Source organism: Microchirus variegatus (genome assembly GCF_963457635.1).
Source record: "Microchirus variegatus genome assembly, chromosome: 9".
In the NCBI taxonomy this organism is placed as follows: Eukaryota; Metazoa; Chordata; class Actinopteri; order Pleuronectiformes; family Soleidae; genus Microchirus; species Microchirus variegatus.
In genome coordinates this window covers 28,754,364-28,772,976 of record NC_139810.1, presented here as the reverse complement: position 1 = coordinate 28,772,976, position 18,613 = coordinate 28,754,364, and the positions used below count along the sequence as shown (strand labels likewise).

Below are 18,613 nucleotides of genomic sequence, written 5' to 3'. Positions count from 1 at the left end.
AAGGGGGACGGGGAGGTCACTGCACATTTCAGTAAAAACAGCCCTCAGGCGAGTGTTGGGGGGCCCCCTATTGGCTCGGGGCCCCAAGCAGTTGCCTGCCTTGCCTGTTCACAAACTGCGCCTCTGTTATACTCACATGCACCACTCCACTTTATACTCGTTTGAATCATGTCTATTATAATTATAATAACACGTTTATTACTTCAGTTTTTATGTCTTTACAATAATCATGAAATAACATATATATCATATCATAAATTAATGCATTTATATAAGAAAAAATGAAATATCAAACATTTAAATTGTAGATAAACATGCAGATGATATTTTACATGGTTTTTTTTTTTTTATTCAGGCTGTTGTGTTTCTTTGCTGCACTTTATGCGCAGGCGCAGCTGCGGGCGCGCCGCCGCGTGAACACACCCCTCGTTCCTGATTGGTCCAGAGGTTTTAGCGCGGCGTGCCGTGACCAATCAGAGGATTGTTTTCCTGTCACGTCGACGTACGGATAGTAAGCTAACGGGTAATGCAAACTTAAACTACAATAAACAACGGGGTTTGTCGCTAAAGACGAAACGGCGCCGGGAGAGTTTACTGCTCGAACAGATTCTTTCTACTTGGACTGTTTTTCGGGCGGATGTGATGCGGCCTTCAGCGCGAGGACACAGGAACTGGGTGACGTGAGCTAACTAACGTTAGCAACAGAGCGCTAATTCTAACGCTGCACAAGGCCGCGGATAAATGGGCTGCTTCCTGTTCTAGCTTAATTAGTGATGTAGTAAACTTAACTGGCCGCGAAATAACATCGCACCTGCTGTTTAAGTCGCTGCAACTCGGCCGAATCAGTCAAATAGCTGCATTTACACTTGTTTTGGTTGAGCTAGCGGGCTACCTAGCTTGTTAGATATTTTGCTAGTCCGCCAGTATGAGCGAAGTGACGGACTCTAAACAGTCCGCTGACTCCGCGTCGCGGAAGCGGTGTCCGCCGACATCCGAGCAGGATGAAGGCAGCGCGGTTCCCAGCAAGTCCACGAAAGTGAGCGACGCGTCGAACGAGGCGGGGGTTTCGTCGGGGAGCTGCAAGAGTAGCGAGGCGGAGAGTAAAGAAACAGCTGGAAACGAGGCAGAGAGGAGAGACGGCAGCGTGGTGGAAGCAGCTGCTGCTCAGAGTTCAGACAGCGCTCCACTGCCTGTCGACAAGTCCAGCGCTGATGACAGCAACACCAAAAAACCACAGTCCTCTGGTGCTCGTGGGTCTGCTGACGTAAAGGAAGCTGCAGAGAAGATAACGGGAGCGTTGCAAGCGCCCGCTGCCCCCCTGCACCAGTCCGACTCGGCAGCCATAGCCGCTGCAGAAGCACTCGCCAGTCTCACAGGAGGAGACGGGGAGGACAGTCAAGAGACGCCTGGCTCATCTGTGAAGGTTAAGCAGGCGAAACAGGGGAGCAGATTCAAACAGCGCGGGGCCCAGCACCAGTCCTCCAGAGTGGGCTCTAAAACACAGGCAGCTGCAGCAGACAGCTCCACATCTGTGCACAGCACGGACAGAGAGGATGCAGACGATGTGGCCGAAGCAGAGGAAGGCGATGAGTCTATGTCTGGGTCTTCGTCCTCACAGAGCTCCTCTTTCCCGTCGGAGAATGAGGACAACGATGATGGGGAGTGTGCTATTGTGTCAGTAAAGATGGCCCCAGAGATGAGGCAGTCGGTGGCTCTGCTCGCACAGGTACAGATGAGACTGGAAGCCCTGGAGAAGAAAAGTGCACGGCTTCACCAACGGCTGGACCTGAAGATAAATCGACAGCGGCGGCCACATCTGGACCAGCGCAGCACCATAACAAAAACTATCCCCGGGTTCTGGGTGACAGCTGTATCCTTAAAATGAAACATGTCAAAAGATGGTCACTGGTTTGAGTCCTGGGTCAACCAGGGGCCTTATTGTGTGTCATTTCCATGTTTATTTTGGCTTCTCCCACAGTCACATGGGCACAGTGGGGTTAGATCAACTTCTGTGCAACCTGGAAGTGTTTTTTACAGCTTTTCATCTTCTATTTTTCTGATAATTTTGCCAAAAATGTGTGTTTTTGTAAGATTTAAATATGTTTATTTCGGTTCCTATGACATTTCTTTAATACACAGTGTAAAAACATCATTATTTTATCTATGTTAAGCTTCAGAATTGAACACATTCATTATTTGTTAGGCTTTTATTTAAATGTATATATTTTTTTGCTATTCATTCATCATCCTCTTGACCCACTTTCTTCCTGCTGGTAATCCAGTAGGTGGCAGTGGTGCTACTCTCCAGGTAGTCTGGCTTCATCCCACAGTCTAATAACATGCACAAATGGGATTAGTGTAATTGGACCAGCCAACTAACTTCTGATGAGTTGTTGATAAGAGAAAACATTAGATCAAACATGTTGGATTATCTTCTAGTAGCTGTTTTTAGCAGTTAGCCCTGAGGGATTCAGCATGGCCTAAAATGAAAAGGGCATTAAAATTTCAGTGTTGGCTAAATTTCAAAATTGGTCTCTAATAGGACTTCAACTAATTAAAGGTTAAAAATGACCAGTAGCAGTTTTTAAAGGTTGTATTATGGTGAAATAATGACCGCAGGAGTGAGCTATTGTGTCTGAAAGTTGGCCGTGTGATAGACTATTAAGGTCGTTACCTGCCGTTCACTTGATGACGGTCAACAGGACAAGTTGCAGATAACGAATGATTCATTTAAAACAAACGCTTGTTCTTCTTAACTTCACTGTCTCAGCTGTTGAACCATCCTCATCTCTCGGCTCACATTGACGAGACGGATGAAGATGCTCTTAGTTACATGACCGATCTTGAGGTAGGAAGTGTGCGTGTCTTTGTCCTCACAACGTCCGTCTCTCTTTTTTTGTTTTGGCCCTTTCAACAGATGTTTTTGTGACAGTCTTTTCCTTTTTTTTTCTCAGATTGAGACGTTCAAGAATAACAAACTGGGTTACAGGATCCGCTTTCACTTCAGGCGCAACCCGTATTTCCAGAATAACATAATCATGAAGGAGTTGCACCTTGGGATGGGAGGTAAAGAATTAGCATGTGGTTTAAAGATAGCGGTGCAGCCCCCTCCCATCACCCCCAACATCTGAGTAGTTTTGCGAAATCCGTATATTTCTGGCTCACCTTCTTATCCTGGGTTCTCATGTGTTCAGGTTCTCCCATGTCCTTCTCCAACCCCATCCTATGGCATCGTGGACAGAACCTGACGGCCAACAGCGAACCCCGGAAGTCTTCGCATGGCGTTTACCGGACCTTTTTCAGCTGGTTCAGCGACCATAGCAACCCAGGTCAAGATGACGTAGCACAGGTACAGAAGACTGCGCCCTCATGGTTATAGCAGACTTACAGTAATTAGCACATTAGCATTTATTGGTTAGAGCCATTAACCCTCTATTGATTGATTTTATGGCTGTAGAATTGTCAAATGTCAATGAGTGACTTTCTTCTGCCCCTTTTTTCAAGATAACTTTCACTTTTGATATCTGGCAGTTATTCAACCGTTTATGAATTATGATACTGAGACGCTGATAAATCTTGTCTGTGATTGGACAATAATAATGACAAGTATATGGTCGCAAAGCTCTATTTCTCTGCTTTGTGGTATCCATCTGTCTTCTACCGCTTTATCCTCCACATGAGGGTCACGTGGGATGATGTACCAATCTCAGCTGATATGGGGTATGAAAGGCAGGGTGCACAGATCTCCAATCCATAGTTCTTGTATTTTTTTTTAGTATGCGTACCAAATCCTGCATGGTCACAGAAGGGTTAACTAGTGGTTAACATTTAATATCCATTCTTATTTCTTTGCAACATTTATCCAGCCAATAATTACTCTCAGACGTTTCCTAGGACAGTGTTCACGTCTGAATAGTTTTCGGGGGAAAATAATTGACTATTTCAGCTTCTCTGTTAAATTATGATAATCGTGGCTGTTTCAGGAACACAGAGTTCTTCAGACTTTGCCACAAGTTTCAATAATACACTGAATTTGTCTCAGGGGAAGAGGACACGCGTCTGTATTCATATTAATCAGGACTGAAATGATCTGTGTTGTGATTTTCAGATACTGAAGGATGACCTGTACAGAGACCCACTGAGATACTACCTCACTCCACTGTGGGAACCACGGGAGAACGGCAGGTACGACAACACACCCTCTTAGCTTAATGTACACAAGGAACCGAGAGGAGAAAAACATCCTTCTCTAGCTGTAAACGCTCTCCGCTTCATGCGTGAACGTGTTGTTTCTCCTCCAGCAGCGGCAGCGGAGGCAGAACAGCTGGTAACGGTAATGGCGACGACTGTGTGGTGATCTCCGACTCGGATGACGACCCCGGCGAGGACGGCGGCGGCGAGGCTGAACAAGGCCGGAGTAGAGACCAGGAGGAGGATGAGGAAGAGGAGGAGGAGGACGAAGAGGAAGAGGAAGAAGCAGCAGCAGCAGCAGCAGCAGCTGCAGAAGAAGAAGAAGAAGAGGAGGAGGAGAATAGAGGCCGCAGTGCAGGTCAGTGCAACAAAGAAGAATACAAAAAAAATCAGAAGATTCGATTAAAAGGTCACAATTGTTTGAATATAAATGTAATTTGTGGATGTTTGTTGTGAATCTGTTGCGAGCCGAGGTTTTGTGGCTGAAATGTTTGAGTAATGCGTCCCGACATCCCGATAAAAACAGGAAATATCTCCTCCTCAGATGAGAGCCCGGAAGAGGAAGATGAAGGTGGAGAAATAGTAATTGATGGTAAGACGCCACTTTTTATTTTTTTTACCAAATGTATTACTATAAAAAGTACAAATCACATGGGTTTTAGGGAACGTCAATGTTGTCTAGATGAGCCATTAATCCATATTTAATACATCAAGTCTCACTTTTAAATACAGGTGAGAATTAATGTACAGGACTGCGTTGTATCTTGTTGGCAAACGATGAAACGCGTACGCTAGGCTACGAGCTAAGCTATCTATCCAAATTAGCATTGTAGACAACGACGGCATGAGAGAAATCATTCAAATAGCATCCGGAGACGCATGTTACACCTGAATATACTATACACTACCGTTCAAAAGTTTGGGGACACCTTATTTTTGAAGGAAAAGCAAGTTTTTTCAATGAATATAACAGAAATACACTCTATACATTGTTAATGTGGTAAACGACTCTTCTAGCTGCAAACGTCTGGTTTTGAATGGAATATGTACATAGGTGTATAGAGGCCCATTTCCAGTGTTCTAATGGTACATTGTGTTTGCTAATCGCATTAGAAGACTATTGGATGATTAGAAAACCCTTGTGCAATGATGTTAGCACAGCTGAAAACAGTTTTGCTGGTTCTCTGACCAAAGCAAAGTTATTATTTTGAATAAAAATCATTATTTCTAATCTTCTTCTATTCATTTTGCAAGTCTTTTGATGAATAAAAGTGTGACCTTTTAATGGAAAACACAACAAAATTGTATAGGTGACCCCACACTTTTGAACAGTAGTGGACACATTATACGAGGACGTTGCGCACGCGCGTTGTAAGCTGTTAAAGACTGTAAACAACAGTCGTTTGCACTTAGTCATAATTACAAATACGTTCACACATGCGTTACAATCTTTGACGTTATATACTCGTCTTTCTCCTGTAGGCTCTGACGACAGTGACCAGGAGGAGGAGGAGGAGGAAGAGGAGGAGGATGACGACGAGGCCTGAGCAAGAGGAGGATGAGGTCGAGTCAAAGAGGTTGAGTCATCAGTGAAGGAGCAGAAGGTGGAGAAGGCAAAGCGGAGGCTCAGGTCGACGACACGTAACCAGAAATCCTTCTTCCTGATGTTAGTCATTATGCACAGAAAATTACGTTGATGTGTTTTTTTAATACCTAAAATACACGAGACGCATTTTAAATCAGGGTTCACTTTAATAATGAAGCCAAGGCAGCATGTGCCCCTCCCCCCCCCCCCCCCCCTCCTCCACCCCCTCTGATTTATATACAGTTGGTACTGTCCAGTCTGATGGACTCCGATTCACCTTTGTGCAAATACGACTTCATACAAGCGGAATTCTTCTATTTAATGAAGAACATTGTGTGACAGCCTACACACACACACACACACACCCACACACACACACACACACACGGTGGTTGGATCGTTTTTGCCGCTGCTCGCTTGCGTTTAATGTAAATCCGAGGCATTGCTAGTGGTTTTTAGAACCGACGTGTGACAAGGCAAACATGCTGCAGGCTGGATTTGATAAAATAAATAAATAAATGAATGAATAAAAGACAGTACATATCAGATGCAACCAGTACTGAACCAAAATTTGTACTCAGGGATGATGACGATGGTTTTATTGAAAGAACTTTACTGATTCTCGCATATTTACTCTGGTTATTATTATTATTATTATTATTGTTGGCTTTGTATGACTAAACGTGTACTCTACTGTACTAAATAGAACATTCTCCCTTCTATGTGTTCTGTCTTGTCACACTGCAAACATAATCCCCCACGAGTCTGTTAATTCTTACACACACTCCTTCAATAAGTAATTGTTTTTCTAAGATTGTCATTTGTTCCCCCCCCCTCCCCCCCCCCCCCTTCTCTTTCTTTAGATCGTAACTTAATTTGAATTTTGCCTTTTTAAACATTTAAGATTTTTGTTTTCCCGTCGTATGTGTTAGGAATCATGCTATCTTCTGACGATGAGGTGGTATTTATTATGTTTTTCACACATCATGGCATGCCTGTGAGCATGGAATGCAAAGACAGGATGATTACTATATTTACAAGGCTGTGTCAGAGGAAACGCACAGTGTCGGTAAATGTCGTTAACATCGTGGCGCGGGGATGGGGATGGGGGGGGGCGGGGCGTAGGGGTTGCACTGTTACAAAGCTAGTATTTGTATTTGCTTACTTTTCTTAGCAGTGAACTTGTAAATAATATTCCAGCGTTGTCTTTTGGATAAGACGGAACACGCGTTCAATGGATAAATTTATCAAATAACGTGGAGTTTTTTTTCATAAACCTGATCAGAAAGTTCTATTTTGTGTGCCGTGTTTTCTAGAACACTGTAGTTTAAAGAGGAAACCCACTCGTTTGTTGCTTTGTTTAGGTCGTTACGTTTGCTTGAAGATAAATGTCCACCTTTTGACTCAGACTTAATAAAACAGCCAGTTGTTCTAATCTCGCCGTGTGTTTGGTGCTTTTCACTGCAGCGTTTCTCATGTGAGCCACGAGATGGCGGCGTCGCTCAACTTGTTCTCACCTTTGTTTTTGGTTCTGTGTGAAAAAGTGTCAAAGTCCTTAAATGCCAGTATTAAAACAACCACTTAATCCTTCTCTTATTATGCGTGTGAAATAAACAGAGGCGTAACAACGCGTGACGTAAAAAGTCACCTTTGACGTTCTTGGCTGCGACGCGTTACGCGTTAAACGAATCCCTCTCGCGGTACAGCTGCTCATTAATGCACTCCCCCGTCTTTTGTAATGACAGCTTTGTGTAATATCAATGACGTTTTCTGTGAGCGTAGCACTGCAAGTAGCCCCGGGCAACGCATTTTTTGGACGGGCCCAGACAAAGGAGCAGCAGCGGTGTTGCAATGGTACACTTAAACCCTTGATTCCACTTTTAATGCACAGCTATAAATATTCCACGAGCAGAAAACCTGTCCTGCTGTGGGCACCCACGGCATGCACTCTAGGATGGGCATATACTATTAATACAGATGATGCGAACACATTATACTCCCATGAAGTGATCCCATGTGAGAAACAGAGTTGGTCTCCTCTGTGGAGTGGCTTTATTCAGTCCCACCTCAGCGCACAGTGTTTTTACAACTATGAATTAATAATAGGCTTCCCTACAATATTGATCCTGACAAACTAAGTACAGATTGCTGGGACAACAAAGCTCTCCTCGGGCTGCTTTTGTCTGTGAAGACCTCATTTGTTTGTGTGTGTGTGTGTAGTAAATGGATTCCCCCCTCTGTAAACTACACTCCGCCGGGCTGAGCCGGTGTTGCTACTGTACACAAATCATTTTGTTGTGCTGCCTCGAGCTTTGCTGGAGCCTGATCCAGACCCAACACTGGGAAGATTAACACAGCAGCTCATTGTTCGTGTGTGTGTGTGTGTGTGTGTGTGTGTGTGTGTGTGTGTGATTGATGTTGGGAGTGTGTTCAAGACAAGAGAGCTGCTCGTGGTGCCGTCTTTTGTGGGTAATTGGAGAAGTCGGCGGGCGGGAAGACCGAGTGAATACCAACTACCTGTGTACACACTGTGTTTGTGTCGTTGCACGCGTCCGCATGTATTTTTCCGAAAGGCCTGCATTCTTTTGTGATATGATATGATATGATATGATGGTTTTTGGTGATACAGGGGAAGGCAAATGCGTTTTTACGCATCCATTTCACACAATATTCTCCGATACAATCACTAACCAAAGAAGAAAAAATGGAGTAGACTGAAGCCCAAGGTTTACTCTTGCCTCTCCTGTGAGATATCTGAGAATATCAGCATTGAGAAGACAAATGCAACTAAGAAAACTATAGTTATTTTACGTTATGAAGCACTTTTGAAACAGAGTTATAATACAACTGTAATTACACCAAACAAGCTTATAATTACCTCAAGAACTTAAATACACAAAAAAAATCGCGACAATATCGTATAATCACTCAAATATTGTTATATCATAATGTGACTTTAAATATCGTGATAATGTTGTATCGTACCGTGACATAAATATTGTGATAATATCGTATCGTGACTTAAATATTGTGATAATATCGTATTGTGACGTGGCTTAAATATTGTGATAATATATAGTGACTTAAATATTGTGATAATATATAGTGACTTAAATATTGTGATAATATTGTATCATGACTTAAATATCGTGATCATTTCAATGTGACTTAATTACCGTGATAATATCGTATCATCACTTAAATATTGTGATATCATATTGTGACTTTAAATATCGTTATAAAATTGTATCATTTTGTGACCGAATCGTGATAATATTGTATCGTATCGTGATTTCAACATCGTGATAATATTATATTTAAGTCATATTGTGACTTAAATATCGTGATATCGTATCGTGACTTCAATGCCTCAATAATATTGTAACTAGACTTAAGTATAGTAATTATATCGTAATGTGACTTTAATATTGTGATATCGTATCGTGATTTAAATATTGTAATAATGTCGTATTGTGACTTAAATGTCGTGATAATATCGTATAATAATATAGTATTGTGTCTCTGGTGAGCCCCACCAACATATGTAGTATTATATAGTGTGTATATTCTATCACCTCGTTGGCAGCTGTGTCTCTTTGACACCTCTGAGTTGCTTCATTCCGTAGTTGAACTCTCAAACTGAAATACATTTATTTATTTGACTTCACGTTTCAAAGATTATCTTGAATTATACTTTCATTTTCTTAATCTGCAAACACACACACACACACAGGGAAAACACAGAGATGTTGATGGAGGGCAATGGATGATGAGCAGAGATGCCTGAGTCCTGACAGATACACACAGCAGATGGATGACTCTTATCTCGGAGATCACGGTGCATACTCACGCCTCGGCCTGGTTGCAGAGAGCCACGATCACACCAGACAGATGAATGGGTTCAACCCCCCCCCCCCCACCAATCACTCACATACTGTACACACACACACACACACATGCACAGGAGCGCACAAACACACACCTACACACACACGCAGCCACTTGATAGAACGAGCAGATTGCGATGTTACCTTCGCGTCTCTGACATTGAAATTCACCTGGAGTGTTTGTGTGCGATGAAAGGAGAGGAGGGGAAGGGAAGGGTGTGTGGAGAGCAAGATAAGAGAAATCAATTTCATTTTAATTCAAGCGGCAGAGCGAGTGCACGCGTGTGTGTGTGTGTGTAGGTGTGTGCGTGCAGACACAAAATGCACACACCTACACACTGGAGGATTCTGGGAATGTATAAATGGAACAGGCGAGCAGGCGTGTGTGTGTGTGTGTGTGTGTGTGTGTGTGTGTGTGTGTGTGTGTGTGTGTGTGTGTGTGTGTGTGTGTGTGCCATTGATTGAATGATTGATGAACATGTTGCTCTTGAAACATCAACTCGGTGGACAAGATAATTGGACTCCGAAGCCACGCCGCGTGTTTATTTCATGTGTTTATTAGTATTCTACTTTAGTACATTAACAAATATAGAACTTACTCATCTAAAGTTAACATTTCATTTTCAACTGAACTGGTTTAGCTCAACCCTCTTGTTTTCCTTGGAGTCAATTTGACCCCATTCAGGGTTTCACATCTCTAAAGAATTTGACGTATATACCATTTTTTTTTACTTTAAATGAAACAAAAAATACACCTTAAAGATCTATCTTTCCACCTTCAGTGAGATTCTATGTTGATTTTCAAATTTTTCCGTATTGTGTAATCGGTACATAGTAAAAAAAAAAAAAACAGCATCCAAAGTCAACTTTGACATATACCAGACCAGTTTGTGACGATCTATGAACGCACGTGACTCTGATCGTTAGCTATAGTAAGATTTTATTTATTTTTTTACCCGAAAACAAGGTAAACATTCATGTAAATGAGGTCTTATTGGCCTTAATTTCCAAAAGGAATGAAGAAATGGTGTTCGTTTCCAAACCAGACAGGGTCAGTTTTGACCGCATGTGTGATTATGTGGTTTATATAAACAAGATCTACTGGCCCTAAATGTAAGTAATTCATACTATATGCTTGAAATAACAGTCAAACCGATGCGGTTTCATTTTTGACACCAGAGGACAAAAGGTGTATGGCAAATGGGAGGACGTTAGAAGGGGTGTTTGAAGCTTCAGTATGTAACTTCTGTCGCCAAAACACTGCTCGAGTCGCTACAGGTCCTTATTCAACATTTGTTTTGGTGTCTCACCACAGACACAAGAACAAAACACTGCTAATCTGAGAAACACGGAGAGAGTTGTGAGGAGCTGACGGCCTGAAGCGGCGGTGGTTTGAATGTAAACGATAATGGTTTAATGCTGAAAACAGTTACACGCTGCAGCTTTAGCTTTGATGTAGAGTTATACAAACTTAACGTGGGCCACAGAAACGTATTGCTTCGAGGGAAGGAAAGGGAAGTATATGAATGCCAACTCCTGTAAACATCAACATTTCAAAATGCCTGGCAGAACGTGTGTGTGTGTGTGCGCAAAGAACAATGGCTACTTCCACTGCTCTGATGATACACAACGTGCATTCTCTGTGTAGAAGACTGCGTCCTTTATGGAATTTGAAGGACCCTACACGGCGTCCTTAAAATTCAGCGTTTTCAAAGATCTTGACTTTCACCGACTCTCTCTGTGTTTGTGTCGATGAGGTTTAGATGCATTTTCCCCCTCTCTGTTTGCACCGTGACACTCATTAACTCTGCTGCTACCAAACGGCCGACCGTACTTTCACTCATTCACCTCGAGCGTCCTCCTCTCCACGTTTAGTTAAAGGTGAAGTAAGTAGTTTATAGTGCCATCTAGAGGAGAGGCTGAAATTTACAACAAAGAACTGGTCCTCTGCTCACCCCCTCCCTTCCCTGAGCGCTACGGTATCCTCAGCAGGTCAAATGTCGTCCTCGTCGTCTTTCTCCGTGTCAGCAGATGAGGTTCGTGAGGCGAGGGAGAGGGCGGAGCTACCGCGGCCGTAGCAGACGAAGCGGAGAGAGAGAGGAGGCGGGACTTCAGCTACAAAGTAAAGAGACGCTTGATTTGTTCTCTCGCGTTTGTCCTTACAGGCTCCTGTAGAAACATGGCGTCTCTCTGCTAACAGTGGCTATGCAACCGCGGCCCGCGACCATGTTATTTTACGTGACTTTTTGAAACACTACGAAAATGAAACAAAAACTATTATACAGCGACTAGACAATGCAGGAGCACATAATATGTATAAAAAAGTGGATTTTGGGTTATATAAACCCATAAATACTACACAGTGTCCCTTTAAACCTCCCTCCAAAAGCGTGCGCCCTGTGTCGTTTACGGAAAGAGTTGCTCTTCAACAGCTGTCCGTGCTCCCAGCTGCGTTTTTACAGCGAGGAAAAGAGTGTCAGTCTCGTCTTCTCGTGCAGATGCTGGCCGACCCCGGCAGACACGTGGCATGTTGGACGACGGCTCAGAGAAGCTGCACTTATGATAAGCTGTCGCTGTGTTCCCTATAATAAAAACCTGCAATCACCACACTTCTAATAGAGAGAGAGAGAGACGGAGAGCGCGCGGCGTGCAGGCTGCGACTGGAATGTTTGCCACGTACATGTCAAAGATGTTTGACAAAGTCGCTCTCCTTTGAGAGTCACTGACGTGTGACGTTGGTGGATGTCACACCAGCACCTGTTCCCTTATTTTGCATCGAGTTGTTTACATTTTTCCCCGCTGACAATGTAAGATAATAATAAGGAGAGTTGTAGAGTTGCGTGACAGATGTTGTGGTAGAAAATAGCTCAGATAATTTATTAAAATTATTCCTTAAGAGGTTTGGATCCTTGTTCAGGGCGATGCCGACTATTATGATGGTAAATTTCAAGTCATTCCGAGATACTTTTTGTTTTTGAGAAGAAAGTCAGCTCACTGTCAAAGTGCATCAGGGAAAATGGATCATTTCCTGAATTTCAAAAAATCATAAAAATTATTCCCTAAGAGGTTTTCAAATATTTTCGACAGATCCTTGTTCAGGGCGATGCCGACTATTATGATGGTGAATTTCAAGTCATTTCAAGATACTTTTTGTGTTTGAGAAGAAAGTCAGCTCACTGTCAAAGTGCATCAGGGCAAATGGAAAATTTCCTGAATTTCAAAAATTCATTAAAATTATTCCTTTAGAGGTTTGCAAATATTTTCAATGCATCCTTGTTCAGGGCGATGTCGACTATTATGATGGTGAATTTCAAGTCATTCCGAGATACTTTTTGTTTTTTAGAAGAAAGTCAGCTCACTGTCAAAGTGCATCAGAGCAAATGGGTAATTTCCTAAATTTCAAAAATTCATTAAAATTATTCCTTAAGAGGTTTGCAAATATTTTCAACGGATCCTTGTTAAGGGTGATGTCGACTATTATGATGGTAAATTTCAAGTCATTCCGAGATACTTTTTGTTTTTGAGAAGAAAGTCAGCTCACTGTCAAAGTGCATCAGGGAAAATGGGTAATTTCCTAAATTTCAAAAATTCATTAAAATTATTCCTTAAGAGGTTTGCAAATATTTTCAATCGATCCTTGTTCAGGGCGATGTCGACTATTATGATGGTAAATTTTATGTCATTCCGAGATACTTTTTGTTTTTGAGAAGAAAGTCAGCTCACTGTCAAAGTGCATCAGGGAAAATGGGTCATTTTAATTTGAAAAATTAATTAAAATTATTTCTTTAATAGGTTTATACTCAGTAGTACTGACGCAAATCAGTACCAAGTACAAACTTGCTTTCGGTACACCAACCCTAGTAATATCCTTTCAAGGTCATGGCAGGCTGTGGTGTAGCAGGCATGTTCAAACAGTCTGGAGTCCATCAATACACTTTAGGGGAAGAGCATCAGTGGGTCAAATAATGGGTTGTTTTCCCTCAAGGGGACAAAGCTCTGCCCCTAGAATTGTTGTGATTGATGTGTCTGAGGACCAAGGATTCATCCTGAGCCTTCAGTCGGCCTCGGGGGATAAATGTCTTCTTCACATTTTCACATTACCTGTCCTTCAGACGACGAGATCCTCCCGTCAGAGCTCTTTGTGGACTTGAAAAACAGACTCGCTGTGTTTATTTTTTCTAATCCACAGTGTCTGCCTCGGCGATAAAAAAAAAAAAAAAAAACCTCAAAAAATCCATCACACTGGAGGAGACAGGCCTCTGCGATGCCCATTCCGAGCGCCTCGCCTGCTATCTCCTGCAAGTTGAGGCAGCAGTGGATGCGTGCAGGTCAGATAAGACCACAGGATGGAGGACGGCTCAGGGAGACGCACGTGACGTTAATAGGTGCTCGCGATGCGGTGGGAGTTGGTCGGTGTGCACCGGCGTTCATGGTCAAAGTTGAGAGCGCACGGAAACCTGAACTCAGCACGAGCTCATGACTCATTTCCTCAGCTGGAAACAGAGTGATGCCTCCTGTGGGGGGGGGGGGGTGAAACAAAGACACATCACTGCCTGTACGTCACAGCTGGACGGTGCCCAACTTGTAGAGAAGGTCACTGCTTACAGTTCACACTCATGTGTGTGTGTGTGTGACAGTGAATGAATCAAACCCAAGAATGTGCATTAAGATCCATCGTCTACTGCTTTATCCTTCACATGAGGGTCACGTGGGGGGGGGGGGGACAGGTGGGGTACAGTTTGCTAGTCCATATATCTCACATTCACACAGGGTTAATTTAGAGTGTCCAGTTAGCCTAATCCCTGTATCGCTATTGTTTTTGGACTGTGGGAGGAAACCGGAGAACTGGGTCGCGAACCTGGGTCTTCTCGCTGCAAAGGCAACAGCGCGAACCACTAACAACCACTACTACACCTGGGCGACTGTAGCTCAGTGGTAGAGCGAGTCGTCTTTCAACTCAAAGGTTGTGCGTTTGATTCCTCGCTCTGAATCACTGAAGACACTAACATTTTTGGGGAAAAAAGTTTTTGGTCCAAAATTTGACAATTTTTTTCAAAGAAAATTTTGGTCCAAAATTTTACAAAAATGACATATATGCCATCCCAAATTTGAAAAAAAATTTCAAACAAAATTTTGGTCCAAAATTTGACAAAAACATCATACTATACTATGTCGTTCAAAAATTTAAAAATTTTTGGGGAAAAAAGTTTTTGGTCCAAAATTTGACAAAAACGTTGTACAATACTATGTTGTCCCAATTTGACAATTAAAAAAATAATTATAATAATAATAAAAAAATTTCAAACAAAAAAAAATTAGGTCAAAATTTGAAGACATTATGAATACAGTTGTACAGTTTACACTTATTGGTCTGTATCCAGTAATGTCCAACAAACATTTAACAAGCTTAGTAGCTCCTGGATTAAAACTATCAACTGTAATTCATTGCGGGGCCGCCAGAAATGTTTCTGCGGGCCGCCATTGGCCCCCGGGCCGCACTTTGAGAACCAATGGTGTAAACTGTAGAACTGCAATATGGTCATTAAAATGATTACAAATGGGATTTTTTTCTTTTTTTTTTTTTTTCCTTTGGCGACCCTCAGTCCAAGGTTGGGTTCCTAAATTGGCCCTCAGGTATCAACACTTTGAGAACCCCTGATTCAGAGTGACCAAGACACCTAATCCCCAAATCTGCATGTTTTTGGACTGTGGGAGGAAGCTGGAGAACCCGGAGAAAACACGGGTAGAACATGCAAACTCCATGCAGGGTTTGGGGCTCGAACCCGGGAGTGAATGGGTGTGAATGGAGAAACTGTGGTGTAAATCCTAACATTTACACCAACCATGTGGCCTTAAGATTTGTTCAAACTGAAGCTGGTGAGGCTGGTGAGGATTGACAGGAAGTGCCCTCCTCTGAGCCCTTTCTAAACACCGACACGCCGCACTGTGTTTGTTTTACTTTTGCTCGGAACACATTCACCGTCCGCCTTTGTGTCCTCAGTGCACGGCTACACCAGCGTCACTGCTCGACCACACAGGCCCAGCGCTAAGAAGACAAGAGATGAGTTTTTATTCCAAGCTCAAGGCTGTGTGTAAACTGCATGGGTGTCCTCCCCCCCCCCCCCCCCCCCCCGTTTGACGTCCACAGACCCCCCACCACTCGTCCTGCTTTGTCACTGTTGTCACGGGCGCCGCGGAGCAGCCACGCAGGAATCCCAGGAATCTTTTTCGCCTGACCTGTCTCTTATGAGGAGCTGAAAAGTAATGGTGACACGGTCCAAGTAACAGACGTCCTCTGCTCCTGATCCTCTTTAAAAAGTGGATCTGTGTGGTGCGTGGGAAACAGGGGCACGCACACGCCTCCGTATACAAGTGCAGCTGCCCGTCACTGTTCTACTGAATTATTCAGCTTTAAAGGGACACTGTGTAGTATTTATGGGTTTATATGACCCAAAATACTCTTTTTTATACATATTATGTGCTCATGCATTGTCTAGTCCAGGGGTCTGCAACCTGCAGCTCTAGAGCCTCACGTGGCTCTTCAGCCACTCTGCAGTGGCTCCTTGTAGCTTTGTAGAAAAGTTTTTTTTTTGATATTTTTTGTATGTCACATCAAATTGAAAAACCTCCCCTGAAAGCAATTAAATTAATGTGTACATGACGAAGTTCTGTCCTATCTTTAGATCCACGTACGCCAGGCAGGTTTACTCAGACATAAACTACACAAAATCGTTTTTATTTCATGTAAAAGTCGTTTTTCTGCTCTTTAGAGGTTGTGATATGTGATATTATCTTCATTTTAAGGAACAAATAGGTTTTTTTGCGGCTCCAGATTCATTTAATTTAGGTGCAGAGGGCACACAGAGGGCTCTTTTCATTCTAAAGGTTGCAGACCCCTGGTCTAGTCGCTGTATAATAGTTTTTGTTTCATTTTCGTAGTGTTTCAAAAAGTCATGTAAAATAACACGGTCGCGGGCCGCGGTTGCATAGCCACTGTTAGCAGAGAGACGCTGTTGTGTTTCTACCGGAGCCTGTAAGGACAAACGCGAGAGAACAAATCAAGCGTCTCTTTACTTGTAGCTGAAGTCCCGCCTCCTCTCTCTCCGCTTCGTCTGCTACGGCCGCGGTAGCTCCGCCCTCTCCCTCGCCTCACGAACCTCATCTGCTGACACGGAGAAAGACGACGAGGACGACATTTGACCGGCTGAGGACACCGTAGCGCTAGGGGAAGGGGAGGGGGTGAGCAGAGGAGCAGTTCTTTGTTGTAAATTTCAGCCTCTCCTCTAGATGGCACTATAAACTACTTACTTCACCTTTAAAGGGACACTGTGTAGTATTTATGGGTTTATATGACCACTTTTTTATACATATTATGTGCTCCTGCATTGTCTAGTCGCTGTATAATAGTTTTTGTTTCATTTTCGTAGTGTTTCAAAAAGTCATGTAAAATAACATGGCCGCGGTTGCATAGCCACTGTTAGCAGAGAGACGCTGTTATGTTTCTACCGGAGCCTGTAAGGACAAACGCGAGAGAACAAATCAAGCGTCTCTTTACTTGTAGCTGAAGTCCCGCCTCCTCTCTCTCTGCTTCGTCTGCTACGGCCGCGGTAGCTCCGCCCTCTCCCTCACCTCACGAACCTCATCTGCTGACACGTAGAAAGACGACGAGGACGACATTTGACCGGCTGAGGACACCGTAGCGCTCAGGGAAGGGAGGGGGTGAGCAGAGGAGCAGTTCTTTGTTGTAAATTTCAGCCTCTCCTCTAGATGGCACTATAAACTACTTACTTCACCTTTAAAGGGACACTGTGTAGTATTTACGGGTTTATATAACCCAAAATCCACTTTTTTATACATATTATGTGCTCCTGCATTGTCTAGTCGCTGTATAATAGTTTTTGTTTCATTTTCGTAGTGTTTCAAAAAGTCATGTAAAATAACATGGTCACGGGCCGCGGTTGCATAGCCACTGTTAGCAGAGAGACGCTGTTATGTTTCTACCGGAGCCTGTAAGGACAAACGCGAGAGAACAAATCAAGCGTCTCTTTACTTGTAGCTGAAGTCTCGCCTCCACTGACGGAGCAGATACGATATACGAAAGACACACTTATACATCTGAATAAATACTAGAACCTCATCTGCTGACACGGAGAAAGACGACGAGGACGACATTTGACCGGCTGAGGACACCGTAGCGCTCAGGGAAGGGCAGTTCGTTGTAAATTTCAGCCTCTCCTCTAGATGGCACTATAAACTACTTACTTCACCTTTAATAAAATCTCCACCAAAAGAGAGAGAGAGGGAGGGAGGGAGACTGTGGAGCAGTGTGTGCTGAGCATAAAGGGTTAATTCTGCCCATATGGTGAACCAAGAGGTTTGGTCCAGTGCTGCTGTGGGACCAACAGGAGTGTGAAGGGAAGGCTGGGTGGAACAGAAGGGAGAGGACAGCAGGACACACACACACACACACACACACTCCCACACACACACACACACACCTGCACCTGCTCACTTGATTCACACTCAAAAACGCTGACTTTCAAAGGATCCAACGTCTCGTCCACACCAACTTTTGGATTGAGCGGACCCAGGATCAGCTGTGACTTCTTTCCTGTCTGTTATTGTTACGTGGAGGGAAAGACAGTACGACTGATCAGACGCCGGAGTCTCTCTGGAGTCAAGAGGAAACTTGCAAACATATCGGATTGTTTTAAAGCCCGCAGATTTTTTTTCGCTGGTTTTTTTTACTCTCCACCTTAATCCAGCTCCGAGGCGCAAAACGCGCGGAATGCAGCAGCGGTAACATCGCGCAACTTTTGGAATCTACTAAAAAAGACGCATCGGCTGCCATCGAGACACCGAGGAATCAAAGGTGAGGATCGTTTAACTTCCCTCTTGTGTCGCGGTTTAACTTTTAACTCGTGTCCGGTTACTGTGTATAGTAGATGAC

At 43.4% G+C, this 18,613-nt stretch overlaps 2 protein-coding genes across 2 annotated transcripts in view; both read left to right on the top strand.

The window, feature by feature from the left end:
- The first annotated feature begins 317 nt into the window (after positions 1-317).
- On the top strand, positions 318-6,849 carry tspy (testis specific protein Y-linked). Its single transcript, XM_083894477.1, has 8 exons — positions 318-1,870; positions 2,771-2,848; positions 2,955-3,066; positions 3,195-3,349; positions 4,109-4,185; positions 4,302-4,549; positions 4,736-4,783; positions 5,674-6,849. The coding sequence occupies exons 1-8, from the start codon at positions 926-928 to the stop codon at positions 5,736-5,738; spliced, it is 1,728 nt and encodes a 575-aa protein (XP_083750603.1). The 5' UTR covers positions 318-925; the 3' UTR covers positions 5,739-6,849.
- An 11,574-nt stretch (positions 6,850-18,423) lies between these two features.
- LOC310931596 (semaphorin-3F-like) overlaps positions 18,424-18,613 on the top strand; it is a gene marked incomplete at its 3' end in the record, with an annotated part of 21,162 nt that continues 20,972 nt past the window's right edge. The window contains exon 1 of the mRNA XM_083894793.1: positions 18,424-18,535. The remainder of the gene's footprint in view (positions 18,536-18,613) is intronic.